Consider the following 17,438-nt stretch of genomic DNA (forward strand, 5'->3'; position numbering starts at 1 on the left):
AAAACAGTTTAGTTGATGTCGTTATAAATTATGCATGGGCGGATCATGTGATTACTTAATTAATTATTGTACGCAATCATCATAGGCTACTAAATTTCAACAGTTATGCCATTTATTCACCCAGTTTCTTAATTTGAGGAATACAATGTAGTGGTATCAAAAGAAGGGAGAACTAATGGCTTAATCCTCGTCCTCTTCTTCAGCCGCTCCACCTCCTTGTCCTTTCTTCGAGTTTTTCCTCTTGACTCGTCCAGCTCGACCTCCTCCGAATGGCGACTTCAAAGAGAAGTCGATGTGTTTTTGGGAATCGAGTCTAACAACAAATGATGGAATATTGACCACCTGTTTGCGTACCCTGAAAAATAAAGAATAATAATATTATTTTTTCCACTCGACAATTGAGCATTAGTACAACTACTAAAGTTGTAAAATATATTGATAAAGCATCTGCTCTGGTTGTGTCTGGACTATGAGTCGGTCAAAGTATGAACAATCTTAGCCGTCACTTTGACCAGAACCATTTATCTGCCTGAAAAGCTATAAGGTCATGGATAGCAAAATATCTCCAACCATTTTAACGCAATTTCAGGAGGTACTCATTTGCGTAAACTAATATCCTTAATCATGTTTTCTGCATTTTTACTCGTTTAATTCTTTACCGGATGTGTCTTTGACGGATGAGGACGCGTGCATGATGGATCGACTTTGCTAATCCCAATTTGAAGACTTGGGTTTGGAGACGTCTCTCCAAGAAATCTTCAGGTTTGAGACCCAAGACGAAATCGAGCTTCATTTTGCTTTCTTCCAACACTCCAATCCGTACCAAACGACGAAGAAGCGCGTTCCCTGCACAAAAAAAGTCTTTAAGTTAGAAAGTATTTCGAACTAACATTGTAGAGAATATTTTTCCTACACATCCTTTTACTATCAGAACAATATATTAAAGTTTTAATCATAATGTATAAAATACGGCCTCATACAAGAGGTGTCAAGTAATGTCTCATCACATAACTGCTGTAATTTGTTGCCTACAACAAATGAAAAGGATGATATTCTCTAATTTCAAATATTACTCTCACCTTCGAATAATCGCTTAGGTTCCTTCTCATCCAAGGTAAGCAGTTCTCGAGCAGCCTTTCGGATTTTCGCCAGTGTGTATTTGACCCGCCATACCTCTCGTTTGTTCCTTAAACCGTACTCTCCGATGATCTTGAGCTCCTGGTCCAAACTAGATAAACATGGATAATTGCCATCAATTTCTATTCATTGACCATATTAACTGCCGGTAAATAAGTTTTAGACACGGCGATAATGGAGGCTAAAACTTGATGAAATAGACTTACCGAGCCTTTTCGAAGGGTCTTCTTGGAGTAACGTAGGTCTTCCTCTGGACCGTGGGGATCCTATGATTTACCATGTTTTTAAATTTCAGTTACTATCTATCCAGGATGAAAAACGGGAATATTCCCTGAACGATGGAACGAGAGGAACACGGATTGATGAAAGCGTGTTCAATGCTGCGGCCAATTTAACTCTTCCCAGGAGAAGCCCCTCGATTTACTTGAGTAAGAGCTGAGTAGGTGGCAGTGGATGGTTCTCTACCAACAAATCTAGTCTCATTTTCCTCACCACTCGTAATATACATGTTGTGGATATGAGCTTTGTAAAACTTGAGACAACTCCTAAAACAATGTACGGTTTGCATAGATCAGTTTTTATTATTATTTGCGAGTTTTAGTGATTTCGCATATTTCTTTTCCCTCATATTTAACACAATACCAGAATCGCTTATGCGCAAATACATAATTACCGATGGACAAAAAATTCAGAACTAACTGAAAGTATGAAAGTACTATCCGTAAAGTAAGGTTATCTCTCACTAACTTTTATGACCCAAGTACATACACATATGTATATGACTTCAATGTAGCATAATAATAACAACCAAAACATGTAGTAATCTTCATTAATCGTCTAAGTGTAAAATAGAATATTTGCGTTTCGTCATCTAGATAATAAAAAACAGAAACATTTTGCTAGAGTGAAATAATGTAAAAAATACTGACTGTTGTGCTATACAAAATAAAAGAGTATCATAAAAAATACCCGGTGTCCAAAATATATAATAATATTAAAAAATGAGCAGTTACATATACTAAAAAACAAATAGAATAATAATTGTGTGGACGACGACTTAAAAGCATGGGTATACAAATAAAAACGAGACCATAACCATTATTATTGAGTATATTAATACGTACAAAGTTTCGTCAAATTATGATTTCACTTTCTTCTTCTTGGGTTTTCCAGACAAGGCATTACCTAACCATCCAATTCCACAGAATTTTGTTTTAGGATTTATAACTCCATCCTTTTCAGCCTCTTTCTCACCATCTACAACTTTTCTTTTAACTTCGTTTAAACTTCTGACTTCCTTGCAGAACACAGGTTCAAATCGAAAGTAGTTGCAGAGATCAGTAGATTTCTGAGGATATGCAACACCATCAGGAAGATTGAGATCTTTAGAAAGTTTTGTGGAGGATTCCGTTGAATGGAGTAGAGTCGCAATTGAGAATATTGGGTCTAGTTCACGCTTGTATATAGGAACCGAGATGCTAAGATTGTCCATGATTTTTGCAATCACTTCGTCACATCGACCTGATTCATTCAGTAAATAATAGATTATACTAATAATTGTCATAAGTCAACGAAGAATTAACCAAAATTAACCCATTTGATTTGTTTACCGTTAATTTTCAAGGCTGCAAATCTATCCTTTGGAGTCCATTGTAGATTCACAATGTACAATTTTGGGCGTTGTTTCACAGGCTTACTCATACACCACAACCACGGATATCTACGAAGTACCTACAAAAAATTACCAATGAAATTAATTTTTTTTCCATTATATTCCTAATGTGTGTACGAAAAACGTACCTTCAGGCTAGAACCCAAGCACAAAATCACATCTGCTTTGTCCACATTATATTCTGCCCCTGCCCAGTTGATGGGCCACCTATTCAAGATACATTATTATCAAATTAAAATTTATGATAATTATTATTTATACGAACGATGCATTAAAATTTCAATGTCAATTTACAAAGTTTAAATTACCTCAGAGAACCCTTCTCTCCGAAAAGAACAACGGAATCTTTCAATGGAGTTCCACAATGGTAGCAATACCTTCCAGTTTTGTGGTGATGACGTTTAGTGTTTTCGGTGACATCAAACAATCGAACATACTCTCTGCAAGTGGAACAAAATGGAATAAGGAACGAAATAAAGAAATTCGCAACGACAACTATGTCATACTCACCGGTGACACTCTAGGCACACTTCAATGTACATGTTCCCATGCACTTCACTAAGCGCTGTTTTTGGTATCCCGGAACGAAGGTGAAGTCCATCCACATTTTGAGATACAATGTGCTTAATCATTCCTCTTTCATAAAGTTCTTTGATGGCCATATGTGTGAACGTGGGATCAGCAGATTGCGGAAACTTGAAAGAAAGGTTGATTAATATTATGGTAATTTAATGCAAAGCGACGTAATTTTAAACAAGTCAGGAGAAAACTACACAGAAACGACTAACTTAAAATGTTCATGTTACTAATTTGTTGAACGCTTTGTTAGTTTGAATTTACTTACTTGCTTCAAGTCATCTGCAATGGTCTGGCCTTTTCTTAGCAGAGTCCTAATAATGAGTACAAAATAAAATAGTTACTATTATCTGTTGCTGGACAGAACATAGATATGATCATATATAGATATATCATATTATCACATATTACATGTGCCTGCAAAGACTGTGGAAAATAAATTATGGTGTTATCGATACCATAATGTTAAATACCCACACTTGCCTGTTAGTGTTAACCTCATTTCGTACATGACCATTGTTTGAATTCATAGTCTTATTTTTCCCCAAGAATTTAAATTGAGCGCTGGTGGTATCAGCATTTTTTCCAGATCTTTCTTTTGTCAGTGAGTAGGTAAATGTATGTATGCGAGAGAGCATCAAGAAAGAGTAAAGGTTTTGTCTAGTATTTAATTAAATTGAAATAATTAAATAAATTGATTTGTTATTGCTCGATGTGAGTAAAATTAAAGTTTGAGTTTTTATACAAATTTCATTTACACCACAGTAGTAGTATTTTTAAGCAACGACCCAATCTTTTTAAGAAGTAGAACCTTTCAAGCTGGTAGTTCGTTTGGTTTTACAACATTTGGTGACCTCGACGTGATTGAGGTAGTTGTTAAAGTGCAGTGAAGTTATCTGTGAGTGTAAAGTGAAAGAGTGCATTCATCATCCCCTCGAGGAAGCAAAGGACGAGTGGGAGGATTACAGTTTTTAAGCAAGAAGGACAAGAGTGGACCGCCCCGTCATTACCACCGAGGACTGATTTCAGAGGTCGAGTGGGAGGAGCAACCCGTGTGGATCTTGCATCAATAATAAAATTGAATTTACGGTTTGCTACGGCCTTGAGCGTAGCCTACCTAGGTGGGATCGTCGATATTTTGGAGAATTTGAGAGTAGATTAAACTAATTGTTTTTTCTTTGCTGGCTTCATTCGGTTCGAGACAGGATGGATCGTCTAAAGAAGCAGCGCACACCCATTCGAGCCATGATGACTAGGACGGTCAACGAGCTGGATGAGGAAATGACGAAAGAAGATCGAGATAAGGACGTCCTGATTGTGAAGTTGAAGAAGTTGATCGAGCTTACCGACACCGTGTTGGATTTGGATAAGCAAGTTTTGGATGCTATTCTAGACAACGAAGAACTTACTGAAGAAGATTATTTAGAAGAATCAAGATCAATTGAAGGATACAATGATAAGTGTAGATTTGTGCGCCACAAAGTTGAAAAGTTCCTTGGTCCAGAACGATCAGCAAGCCCGACAAATAGTTCCTACAGCACTGCTAGTGGAGGACTTCTTAAGAAGAATTATAAGCTACCAAAGATCGAGTTAATGAAGTTTGACGGGGAGATCAAGAACTGGCTGGAGTGGTGGGCGCAATTTAAGAAGATTGATGAAGATGAAGATTTACATGTGACGGACAAGTTCCATTATTTAGTGCAGAGTATGGTCAGCGGGTCAAAGGCCGCTGATCTTATCAGAAGTTATCCGAAGACGGATGCAAATTATCCGAAAGCTATTGGAGCATTAAAGGAAAGGTACGGAAAAGAAGACATCCTTGTTGACCTGTATACAAGAGAGCTGGCACAGTTTTTGTTCGAGAGAGAGAAGTTATCATTGGAGAAGTTTTACGATCGTCTTCAAACGCAGCTGCAGGCGTTGGAGTCGTTGGGAGTGAAGTCTGAAAGAGATACTTTGTTTCTTCGCCCCATTATTGAGACCAGTCTACCTAAGGAAATATTTAATGCCTGGTATCGATCTCCATTGTACCAGGAAGATGGTGCGAAAGTTAATCCACCAAAGTCAAGACTCGACTATTTAATGCAATTCCTCCGACAGGAAGTGGAACGAGAAGCAAAACTGAAGATGTTTATTGGAGGTGATTCTTCTGGCAAGTCCAAGAAAGAAAAATATGAAAATCATGGAAGAAGAAAGATTCAATCCCAACCGCAGCAGGATTGTTAGTGGCGCAGATCAGCAATTGCGTGTTTTGCTCCAAATCCAACCATCCAAGTACCGAGTGTTATCGAGCGGATAGGATGAGTTGGTCAGAGAAGAGTGACCTGATAAGAAGCCAGAATTTGTGTTATCGGTGTTTGAAATTTGGACATCGTAAATCAGACTGTAAAGTTAAGTTGAAATGTTCATCATGTGGCGAGCCCCATGCAAGGTCAATGTGTGCAAGACTTCCGTCAAATCAAAGGAACAATACCGGAAGAGAAGAGGTACACAGTGATGTCCCAGCGACAGCAGCAAATGCCAACCATTCTTGCAGCAAAGATGTATTAATGAAGACGTTGTTGGTGAAGATGGCTGGTCCTAAAGGAACAAGAATAGTGAGGTTGCTGTTCGACGAGGGAAACCAGCAGAGCAGCGGTGGTCAGAGGACGATCTCTGCAATCGGAAGTCCACTCGTGGGAGAAGAATGGACTCGTAACGTTCTGTTTGGTGGAATTTTGACGGAGCCGAGGAAAATCAAGAAATTTAAAGTGCAAGTTCAAAGCCTCGATGGGCGATTCAAGAGAGACGTAATTTTGAGGGAGTCCGCAACTATTTGTGGAGACATTCCAAGAATTCCCGCCGGTCCGTGGATGAATGAGTTGAAGAAGAGGAAGATTTTTCTGTCAGATTTTGAGATGAGCCATGTGGACCACCCGGATATCGAGTTATTAATCGGAAGTGATTATTGGGGACAATTTGTGTGTGGCAGACCGTTAATGTTATCGTGTGGTCTTGTCGCAGTGGAGACAGTGTTTGGATGGACCCTGAGTGGACCTGTCCCAGGAAAAGAAGTCAGCATGGGAGTGATGACGATTCATCACTCATTATTCAATGCAGAAGCATGTGTCCAGGATTTATGGAAGCTCGAGACTCTTGGAATCAATGATCCAACCGAGCATAAAACCAAGAATGAAAAGGAAGAAGAAGCAAGACAGCATTTTTTGAGAACAGTTTCAAGAACTCAAGAAGGAAGATACGCCGTGGCGCTTCCCTGGGTTGATGAAGAAAGGACCATTCCCGACAACAAGGTCGTCGCGGAGAAGAGGTTAATTTCCACTACTACAAAATTACGAGAGGAAATTATGAACTTTATGATAAAGTATTTCAAGATTGGGAGAAGGAAGGATTAATTGAAGAAGTAGTTGGAGGCGTGGACAGGCCTTGTCATTACCTGCCCCACCGTCCAGTTTACAAATTAGAGAGCAAGACAACTCCAGTTCGTCCCGTTTATGACGCTTCCTGTAAGAATGGAAGAAACCCGTCACTGAATGATTTGTTGGAGAAAGGACCGAACTTATTGGAGCTCATACCTGCAATTCTGTTGAGATTTCGCGAAAAGAAAATTGGTGTCATTTCTGACATTAGAAAAGCATTTCAAATGATCGAAGTTGCGAAGCCGGATCAAGATTTCCAGCGTTTCCTGTGGTGGAATAATAAAGAAAATCCAAGAATGAAGATTTATCGACATAAGCGAGTCGTTTTTGGGGTCAAGTGCAGCCCATTCTTACTCGGAGCTGTTATCGAGTACCATTTGAGCCAGGTTACTGGAGAAGAAAAGGAGTATGCAAATAAGCTCCTGCGTTCTCTTTATGTGGACAATTGTGTCACGTCAGTTGACACGGAAGAAGAATATGAAAAGTTCAAGAGTTTAAGATGATGTGCGACGCCAGGATGGAGCTTCGTCAATGGGAACGTTCTTCCTCTGGGGCCGCTGGGATCAGTTTCGAGCAGTTTGATAAGGATGAAAATGGTCAAGAGACAACTGTAGTGCTCGGACTGAACTGGGACAAGAAGAAGGATGAGTTATCAGTCTCCGTCCCGAAAGAAGAAAAGATTGAGAATATTAGCAAGAGAGTGATGTTGTCAAAAGTGAAACAATTTTTTGACCCGATGGGGTATTTAAGTCCAACCACCATCATCCCAAAGCTGTTATTGCAAAAGACCTGGACGGAGAAGAATTCATGGGATGAAGAGTTGGATTCAACAATTAAGAAAGAATTTGAAGATTGGTGGACTCAGGCTCAGCTATTAAAAGAAATGAAAATTCCGAGGTGGGCATTTTGCTCAAGTTATGAAAGCAATCGCCAGTTTCATGTACTTTGTGACGCAAGTCAACATGCGTATGCCGCCGCCGTTTTTGTACGAGTTGAAGATAATGAACAAGTTTCAGTCCAATTGTTACAAGCTAAGGCGAGAGTTGCCCCCATGAAGAAGGTAACAATTCCGAGACTGGAACTATTAGGATGTACCATCGCTGCCAGACTTTCGAAATCAGTGAAGGAGGCCTTGTCCGCGGAGGAGACCCCAACTTTTTACTGGAGCGATTCGACGACAGCGCTGGCTTGGATAAAGCGCAATGATAAATGGGGAACATTTGTGGGAAACCGAGTTAAGGAAATATGTTCCCTCAGTAATTCCATGGAATGGAACCATGTGCCGGGCGTCCTCAACCCAGCCGATTTACCTTCAAGAGGATGCAGTCCTTCTCATCTTATCAATTCTAAATGGTGGGCGGGCCCGGATTGGCTAAAGAAACCAAAATCGGAATGGCCATCAAGTAAAGAAGAAGCGGATGATGATCAAGTTCGTGCCGAAATGAAGAAAGTGGCAAAAGTGTCACTTATTGCGACGTTGCCATCTACGCCCTGGTATGGAGAGATGTCATGTTCTTTTGTGAAGAATGTTCGTGTTGTTGCGATGTTGAAGCGCAGCATCCGTCGATTTAAAGGAGAGAAGATAGTTGGCGAATTAGAACAGCGAGAAATTGAAGAAGCTGAAACTTTTATGTTCCACAAGATACAAGAAGAATCTTTTCCCCTTAATCAAAATGTGGTGGAAAATTTACAAGTTGTTCGAGGAGAAGACGACTTGCTCAGAATTAAGACCAAGATTACGAACATGCCAGAGAGTGAATCATTTAGAAAGCCAGTTTTGCTGCCATCAAATCATCCTGTTGTTTGGCATTTAATTAGATCGGAGCATATTCTAAATATGCATGCAGGATTAAGCATTACAATGAGCAAGTTAAGGGAGCGTTTTTGGATAATCCATTTACGACAACAAGTTAAGAAGGTGATCCGGCAATGTGTGATCTGTCGCCGTTTTACCACTAAGAAATCAGAAGTTCCGTGCCCCCCACTTCCCGAGGACAGAGTGACGACGACCGCGAAGGTGTTTCAAGTGGTGGGGATTGACCTAGCAGGACCGTTCTTCCTGAAAAATGGGTCAAAAGCCTGGATGGTGCTGTATACCTGTGCAGTTTACAGAGCTATTCATTTGGAATTAGTGTCATCATTATCAACGGAGGATTTTTTGTTAAGTTTACACCGATTCATCAGTCGAAGAGGAAGACCAGCCATCATCTATTCGGACAATGGCACCAATTTTGAAGGTGCGAATAATGCAATTAAGCTGATGGACTGGAAGAGAATTGAACAGGAGTCCAGAGTGAGTCGAATTAAGTGGAAATTCAGCGCACCCGCAGCGCCGTGGTGGGGCGGATGGTGGGAGCGGTTAATAAGAAGTTGCAAAGATATTATGAAGCGAATGCTGGGACGCAAGAAGCTAAACCTTGCTGAGTTGGAGACGTGTATGTTTGAGGTGGAGGCGGTAGTCAATAGCCGTCCTCTGACCTATATGTCAGAAGAACAAGATGACTTAGTGCCCCTGACGCCTGCGATGTTTCTTCACGACATCACCGAAGCGGATTTCCCTGAAGAGGAATTATTGGATGGTCAAGCACTGAGGAGCAAATATCGAGATCTACGCCAATTGAGACAAGAATTGAAGTCAAGATTTGTTAAAGAGTACCTGTCTCAACTGGTTCAACGAGGAAAAGAGAAGAAATCGCCAGAGTTTCGAGTCGGCGATGTTGTGCTCATCGGTTCAGATGACAAGAGAAGGATCATTTGGCCGATGGCAAGAATTCTGGAACTGATTGTTGGAAGGGACGGTCATGTGAGAGTAGCCAAACTCAAGACGGCGAATGGACTGCTGACTCGACCTTTGCAGAGACTGTTCCCCCTGGAGGTGTCAACTGAAGAGATTCCCCAAATTCAAAATAGAGTGAAGATATCAGCGCAAGTGTGGGAGTCAGTCGACGCCAAGAAAGAAGAAAATGTGCGTACAAGATTTGGAAGACAGATTAGGAACCCTGAGAGATTTGGAGTGTAATTTTTATGTGAATATGTGAAATTTTTATGAATGTAGTATTGTTCTTTTGTCCGCATTCTCTCCCAAAAGAAGTGGGAGGATGTTTGAATTCATAGTCTTATTTTTCCCCAAGAATTTAAATTGAGCGCTGGTGGTATCAGCATTTTTTCCAGATCTTTCTTTTGTCAGTGAGTAGGTAAATGTATGTATGCGAGAGAGCATCAAGAAAGAGTAAAGGTTTTGTCTAGTATTTAATTAAATTGAAATAATTAAATAAATTGATTTGTTATTGCTCGATGTGAGTAAAATTAAAGTTTGAGTTTTTATACAAATTTCATTTACACCACAGTAGTAGTATTTTTAAGCAACGACCCAATCTTTTTAAGAAGTAGAACCTTTCAAGCTGGTAGTTCGTTTGGTTTTACAACAACCATAAAATAATTAATCGGAGACGATTACAAACAGTTACAAATAAATGCTTAGACTCACCAAATTCCGTTTGGACCGCGATAATCTGGGATAGACGCGGAAGTAGATATGCCAGCTCCGGTGTAGAGAACAACATACTTGGCCCGTGATATCACTTGGGCAAGGCGGTCACATTTTTTATCTAATTGATCACTAGGATCCTCTTCCTCTTTCATCCGCTCAGATGCCAAGTGGCGTTTATTAAGTCGTTTCTTGGCCTCTTCGGCCAGTTCTGGAAATGCTGCCAAATTAACCCTATCCTCCTCAGTTAGTTCGTCTGGGTCTTTTTTCAGCAAGGATGTCAATTTCTTCAAGACTTGAGCTTTATGGGATTTATTGCAAAAGGCTTTTGTAGATCTCAAGCGGCTCGACTTTCGCGTAACTCCGTAATCTGCCCATCTGCTGTTTTTTCTTTCACGGTTTCGTCCATCTGGAAAATCCGGTAATCTCAATTTCACCGCACGTTCATCCCCGTCAAATTCATCATCATCATCCTCCTCATCATCATCATCACCCAACTCACTATTGCTGTTGTTGCTGTCATTGACATCAAGCAACTCGTCATTTTCAATTTCATCATCGTCAAAGGCCTCTTGTGGGTCAATCTCCACCTTTACTTTAATACTCTTGGGCGGAGGAACAATCCTGGCATCGTTTTTGTGGCATTTATCGTCATTTTCTTTTTGTTGTTGTCTAGCTTTATTTCGGGTTAGACGTAGTCTAGTTTTCAGCTTATTTTTTCGTCGGCGATTCCGGTCATCTGAATCTGAAGAAGATGACCCAGATGAGGACTCACTGCTACACATGAATCGCGAGGAAGATGAATTGGAATTTCCGGAAGACTGTTTTGAACTTGCGGACCCCTCCACATCAATGGATGAAGATGTTAATGGCGAATTTGTGATTTCGGTTGATGTTGATTCTCTCTTTACTCGTACTTTTTCTGATGTTAACACCAACCTCTCCCTATCAAAGCTGAAAACTTCAACCTCGTCTGAGCTTTCCTCCTTTTCTACTTTTATTTGTTGTAGTAGTACATCCTTGGTTCTGTCTATTGGAGACTGGGAAGAGTAATCTTCACGTTTAATTACAGTAATTGGCACAGCATGAGCAGTTGGGTTAGACGTGGGTTGTTCTTCATCTTCACGAGGAGGAGTTTCCCACGGTCTTCGAAATCTAAAAGGGGGGCTCGGATTCGGTGGCTTTACTTCGTTGTCCATTCTTCTTCAAATGGCCACGTTCTTGTCGCTCCTTTTTAGTTAGGGATTTTTCCATTTATTTAATCATCTGCTGTAATTGAAAGAGAGATTATTGAATTTAGAAATAGTGGCCCGGTGTATGTACTATTTTACTAAAATTTGAAAAAATCTTACCCTTAGTCTTTTGGATTTTGTACAAGTATTTTTACATATATGGATGGTGGTATTAATAGTCTTGATGAATTGCATAGTTTTCCAGTACGCTTACAATTATTCGTCTGCTCCAACAGAAAAGGCATTTACACGTATTCATTCGGACACGTGCTGCTTCTCACTATAACCTAGTGCATATAAGTAAATTAAATCAATATCTAAATCGTATCAAATATTTAGTACTAAAATAAACATTTAATATTTGACCAAAGATTAAATAGAGCAAATAGATAACTGAAGCCTGTTGGGCTGCTGCTGTAGTTGATATCGTACCACGTTAACTAATATGCTTATACATGGTTATCTCTTGCTTATCAAACCAGTTCCAAGATTCCATTCCAGGTAACGGTGAACGTTACAAATGTCATATGTATTGAATATCTACGAGTTTCATTAATACACTAAATTACACATTCATTTAACGTCTCAAGAGACGTTAAATGTAGGAATGTACAAGTACAAGATTTTGATTTTACATTCCTACCAAGTTATTAGTAATACCTCAATTTGCTCTCTTTACAATAAACGCAGATTATCCAAATTACAGAAAAATTAGAAACTTACATTGTTTGTGTTTGTGTAGAATACAATTTGTTTATAAAATTCCGAAACAGCTGATTTCGTTTTCCTCTTCTCCTCCTCGCAATATTGTTTCCTTCACCCTTCTTGCGAACAGTGGCACTTATTACTTCCGGGGTTAACTTTTCTGCATTACCGTCAACCCTATTGTTGTTGTTTGTTATTATTATTTTGATATTCGAGAAATCAGAGTGGAGCAAATAATAGTGGAAGAGACGGCCATTCTTCCACCACCACCACAACTTACTATAGCACATCATATGCACAAACTACAATAGGCACTCACTAACACGATACTCAAAACCTGTCTCAACTTCCTCCACTGCAGTGACCGGCACCCATTTCACACCGTGTGTGCACTCTGCCTGCAAAAATAAATAAAATAGAAATATAATTTTAGAACCGTTTTTGGTGGACATTAGTTTGACGAGGAACACTTACTAATTGACTCAATTCCATTCTTGTAAGTATACCTGTGGTATAGCATAACTTTTAATTTTAGTAATGTTTATCGGAAAATGACTTTGTAAAAGATTGAAAAACATTTTGTATTTGTCAGGAAGAAATTTACCATGTCCTCTTCCGCTGCACGACATGCCACGCGGATTTTTGTTGCGAATCTACCCTGGACCGTGGGGACAACCGAGCTGCGTCAGTTTGGTTCATCGTTTGGTCGTGTGACCCATGCCAGCGTTGTTTTCGACCGAAATACCGGGCTCAGCAAGGGCTACGGCTTCCTCGTCTATGCCAATGGCGAAGGAGGGGGCGAAGGGTTAATCAAACCAGGAAACTCCACCCACTTCCTAGAAGGCAATCACATCACTTGCACACTCGCACACAACACGAACTAACTTTGGCAATTTCATAGAACTTTGTAAAAATACTGAATTTCTTGCTAGATTGTTTCGTATTAATCATGAATGATTATAGATTATGTTATAGACTAGTCAGTCATAGTGGATTGGTACAAATTGTGGATTTCAAATATATACGAACAGTTTTTGCAAGGATAACACAATTCAGAATGTTGGTTTTATTCTTTTTTCTCATGTGTTTTTACAGCTTAATTATTCATTTTTTAAACGTGGTTCATGTAATCCGGAATTGGAGTTACTGAGTTGACTTTGTAAGCTCCAGAACTACCATTACTAGTCGACTCTGGAATATTTGAGTCACTAGGAGAGGCGTAAATGTTGTACACCAACCGTTCCTTGCTGTACGTCATTTCCTTTTTATACTTTGAATACCGATACACCCCAAAAACTATTATAAATGTAATTAAGACTAGTTGAAAGATAACCAGAGTCCACAAAATGCCTAAATGTGGTTCCTCTTGTGTCGGACGCTTATTACTCTCGTCTCGAGGTTGTTGTTGAGGAGGCTGGCGTTCTTGAGTTTGTGCTGATTGCTCATTCTTTGATTCTTCGTTCAGGAACTGAAGGTCAAACGATTTCAGCGTGACATTTGTTTGTGGAGTCAAGAGAAATTCTTCCTTCAGAAATTGCGGTGGTAAAATCTGTCGAATTTCTGGAGGTTGGGAGTACTCATGAGAACAAGGGTTTGTGGGGTGGAGAATTTCAGAATTGAAAATCATATGGCAATGACAAGGGAGTCGAATTTCCAACGCTCCGGATAGGTCTTTCTGCATGAGGTCAACTTTCCACTCGATAATGTCACATTTTATGGTCATTTTATCTGATGCTGCAATTAATTAATAAGAACAACAATTAAAGTATGAATGAACGTATAGGGAGTCTTAAGATTCATTATTATAGTCATTTTAGAATTTCCTTGAATGTAATTTTGTAATTTATTTAAATATCCATAAATACACTCACCACTTCCAGTTCCTAGTACAATCCATGAGTCTGAGTATGTTTTTTTAACAATAGGAAGTTTGATGAGCTTGTTCATGTTGTCCTTTCCGATCTCAGAGCACTGGAAACGTTGTCCACAATACTTTTTGGAGGCGAGATGATCTTTGAGGAAAATCGCTCTTAAACAGAAATCGGTGACCGTGTTTTCAAACTCCTTCACTTGACAAAGTTTGTCGGACTTGGTGCACTCGGAACGTAGAAGATTATTTGTGGTCTCGTCGTACAAAAACAGTTCATTCTTTTCAGAATCAAGGGAGAGGTGGCAGATTTTGTCCTCCAAGAGGAAGGGATAAGTGCTCACTTTGTACAGCTTGAACAAATCAATGTCCTTCCTCGCCACGGGAATTAGAATGCGAACCACGAAGTGACCCGTGCGTTCAATGTAGCTACAATCCGTCAAGGGCAGTTTGAAGATTGCCGACACTTCGTTCACATTCACGGAGGTTTTTTTGTTCCCAATGGCCAGCCTGCATAAAAAATATAGAAATTGTGCCACTATTTTGATCATTTTAATTTATGTACATACACATATGCAAACACATATGCAAACCCATTGCGTACAATGATGGGAATCGCCTCTTACCTTTGGTTCAAATCTTTCAAGTTTTTTGTCACATTTTGGGGCGTCAATAACGTTTCAGGAACTCGCTGCTGCTGGCAGGCGGACATAGCTGCCGACCATCTCGTTTTTTCCATAAGATAAGCAAGTAGCATCCCGTTTTGATGGGACGTAACAGCGTTGACGTAAAATGCTGGGCCAATCTTTTTATTTGCTTCTCCAAAAAATTTGTTGGAAAATTCATTTTCATAATTTTCATTCATTTTCTTGAACAATGGTTTGATATTGTAAATGTAGTCGGTAATTTGCCTCTCAATGATTGCAGTATTATCCACTCCTAGAAGGCATTGCTTTAATTTGACTATGTATTCTTCAAAACCAAACTCCTGAGTAAGAGAGCCTGGTTAAAAAGTAAAATAAAATTCAGTAAAAATGGGTTCATAAATTATTAGTTGCTGTTGTCAGATTTGGTTCCTGCATATTACTGTATATATTGAGTTTCTGTATATATTTGGAAAAAAGCAGACGTGCTTTTACATATTACTATGCAATTACCTTTAAAGTGTCCCTGGATTTTGTTACAAAAATCGTTGTCCATATCCAGCATCGGGGACGGTGAAGTTGTCCTGTTGGTGATTGGGTCGTACCACGCTTTGGGCACAACCTCATTCTCGAAACGTTCCAGGAAACGTTCAAAGTGGAAGAAAACGGGACAAGTGTAACTTGGAGTGTATGAATCAGTTTCACATTTACTACGCCAATCTCTCAAAGTGATGTCAAGGTTGTTGTACACCGGAACTTGATACTCATAGATGAGAGATACGAATCCCTCGTACAAAACTGGACCTTGAACTTCGGTTGCGATAGCCCCCATGGACACTTTTGTGAGATACGTTGGTGATAAGGTTTGGGCTTGAGAGTTGGAGAGGAAAATAAGAAATCCAAGAAAATTCCATGCTGACATTTTGTTCCTTTGAGAGTTTGTGACTTTCCAGACCCACCAACAAATTCGACCCTGAATTGTGGACAAACAGTTGGACATTTATGCATATGTACATTTACGTATAATTATACAAATATAAGCAAACACTATTTCACTCATGATACTGTGATAGTATAAATCTTAGTGTTAATATGTAATCGTGTATAACTATACGATGATCAAATCAAATTGCATGCATCTTTGCATGCATGTGCGTGTTGGAAATAGTAAATTAAATAATATTGCGCACCTATTTGTTTGACTGGATTGTTACAAAATTATTATTAGAACTATTTTCCAGACTCTTCTTTTGAACTTTTGAAACGCCAATTTTGATTATCCTGCTTCTCTCTTCTTCCCTAACTTTGTTGTTCAAAAATTCAAAAATTATTTTTTAATCAACTTGTGTTGGAAATCCTACGAACAATCATTGATTAATGTAATAATAGTTTGAGGCAAGTTAGTTTATTTTAAAACCCAATCGATTATACGTTGAACAACTGCAAACTAATTAATCATGCACAACAAAGTGTATACTCAACAAACAAATCAAACTTCCAAACCTTGTGTAATGTATAAACCATGAACTGTGTCCGTGTAGTTAACAAACTTTTAAAAATGCACTCCTACCTAACTGCTTAGTAATTTTCAAATGAAATGCAAATGTCAAACACTTGCTACATTCATTTACATATTTTGGAGTATTAATGACAAACTGTGTTAAGACTAAACCAAAAGCTGTGAGTACGATCACAGGTTTATCAAAATTCCATGTTACTTCAATGAATTCAATGTAAATGTATATAAACATCAATGGCGAATAGTATACTGATTTGCGAAGTGTTGTAGGTTCTTACTTGAAACACCACGATGCAACGCCAATGGATTTAAGAATTCTTCAGCTTTTCGAATTAGGATTTTGCAGAACAATCAGTGTTGCAAAGACTTTGACTAAAATTATCAGCATGAACCGGAAGAAGGCCGGAGATTCACTGACTCACAAAACGAAGAACTCTGTTGCTTCCTCCAAACAAGTAAAATCTAATTGATTAGCTTAGTACAAATCTGCGCTTCTCAACAATTTTGTCAATAATAAGTTAGTCATGCATGGCATGCGTACAAATAAATATATGACAAGGGATGAAAAATAAGGGTTTATGTAATATGAACAGGGCTGCAATTATTATGTTGTGAAGCGAAACGTGATACGGAATCTTGTGTCAAGCTCGAGCTTCCGTTAGAACTACATATTTGTAAATGTGCATGTAACTTGACTCCAGCGCAGTGATTACTCACCAAAGACTTAACTCAGCTGCATCATCCGATAAGAATTTCATATTAGACACGTATAATCCATGGACTTCATTTCTTCCAAAAGGACGAATATATAAGAAATTAGGTTGCATAACAGCTATATATTTTGGGTACCTAAAAAGTAACATGAAATAAATACTTGGTTCTTGGAAAGTTGGAAGAGTTGACAGTCGATGATGACCTAGAAGCATTGTGGGATAAGATTTGATAAGACAGTTGTGCGCAAGTGAGAAAGGTTTTGTTTGCATATAAACGTTTCTTGACGTCTTTCAATAAGCGAGACACAAACAAGATGCGAGACATTGTCGGGGACGTAAACATTAATTGCGTCTGCCAAGATTTTGCGAATTGTGATTACCACGAAACACAAGCATAAATAATAAGTTTTCCACTTTGGGCAACCAATACGTTTGCTACAATTAATATTTATTATTAACATGTATTGCAG

General features: G+C 39.0%; 3 protein-coding genes and 2 long non-coding RNA genes across 9 annotated transcripts; 1 reads left to right on the forward strand and 4 right to left on the reverse strand.

Moving 5' to 3' along the window:
* Positions 1–87: 87 nt before the first annotated feature.
* On the reverse strand, positions 88–1,530 carry LOC110848612 (40S ribosomal protein S9). Its single transcript, XM_022095868.2, has 4 exons — positions 1,344–1,530; positions 1,080–1,228; positions 660–846; positions 88–355 (listed from the first exon to the last, which is right to left on the reverse strand). The coding sequence occupies exons 1-4, from the start codon at positions 1,415–1,417 to the stop codon at positions 181–183; spliced, it is 585 nt and encodes a 194-aa protein (XP_021951560.1). The 5' UTR covers positions 1,418–1,530; the 3' UTR covers positions 88–180.
* Positions 1,531–1,693: 163 nt separating this feature from the next.
* On the reverse strand, positions 1,694–12,380 carry LOC110855031 (NAD-dependent protein deacetylase sirtuin-7). 3 transcript variants are annotated; one of them, XM_035859730.1, is made up of 10 exons: positions 12,244–12,380; positions 11,641–11,807; positions 10,791–11,557; positions 10,289–10,697; positions 3,654–3,699; positions 3,320–3,504; positions 3,118–3,249; positions 2,938–3,016; positions 2,748–2,868; positions 1,694–2,658 (listed from the first exon to the last, which is right to left on the reverse strand). In XM_035859730.1, the coding sequence occupies exons 3-10, from the start codon at positions 11,485–11,487 to the stop codon at positions 2,276–2,278; spliced, it is 2,052 nt and encodes a 683-aa protein (XP_035715623.1). In that variant the 5' UTR covers positions 11,488–11,557; positions 11,641–11,807; positions 12,244–12,380; the 3' UTR covers positions 1,694–2,275. The 3 variants fall into 3 exon arrangements, with proteins under 3 accessions (XP_035715623.1, XP_021960159.1, XP_021959484.1); XM_022104467.2 differs by having other exon boundaries at positions 10,289–11,554; XM_022103792.2 differs by having other exon boundaries at positions 10,289–11,557.
* LOC118438911 lies at positions 4,052–10,282 on the reverse strand. The gene is made up of 2 exons (XR_004837126.1): positions 6,958–10,282; positions 4,052–6,886 (listed from the first exon to the last, which is right to left on the reverse strand). It is a non-coding gene; the product is annotated as an uncharacterized LOC118438911 (long non-coding RNA).
* A 126-nt stretch (positions 12,381–12,506) lies between the features above and the next one.
* LOC118438912 lies at positions 12,507–13,276 on the forward strand. Its single transcript, XR_004837130.1, has 2 exons — positions 12,507–12,721; positions 12,822–13,276. It is a non-coding gene; the product is annotated as an uncharacterized LOC118438912 (long non-coding RNA).
* On the reverse strand, positions 13,257–16,938 carry LOC110856678. 3 transcript variants are annotated; one of them, XM_022106257.2, is made up of 5 exons: positions 16,534–16,938; positions 15,250–15,709; positions 14,719–15,094; positions 14,097–14,602; positions 13,257–13,959 (listed from the first exon to the last, which is right to left on the reverse strand). In XM_022106257.2, exons 2-5 carry the CDS (start codon positions 15,656–15,658, stop codon positions 13,337–13,339), a joined length of 1,914 nt encoding a protein of 637 aa, XP_021961949.1. In that variant the 5' UTR covers positions 15,659–15,709; positions 16,534–16,938; the 3' UTR covers positions 13,257–13,336. The 3 variants fall into 3 exon arrangements, with proteins under 3 accessions (XP_021961949.1, XP_021961259.1, XP_021963468.1); XM_022105567.2 differs by lacking the exon at positions 16,534–16,938 and adding an exon at positions 16,240–16,479; XM_022107776.2 differs by lacking the exon at positions 16,534–16,938 and adding an exon at positions 15,927–16,205.
* Between the last annotated feature and the right edge of the window lie 500 nt (positions 16,939–17,438).

This window comes from Folsomia candida, unplaced genomic scaffold (genome assembly GCF_002217175.1).
Source record: "Folsomia candida strain VU population unplaced genomic scaffold, ASM221717v1 Fcan01_Sc001, whole genome shotgun sequence".
Taxonomy (NCBI): Eukaryota; Metazoa; Arthropoda; class Collembola; order Entomobryomorpha; family Isotomidae; genus Folsomia; species Folsomia candida.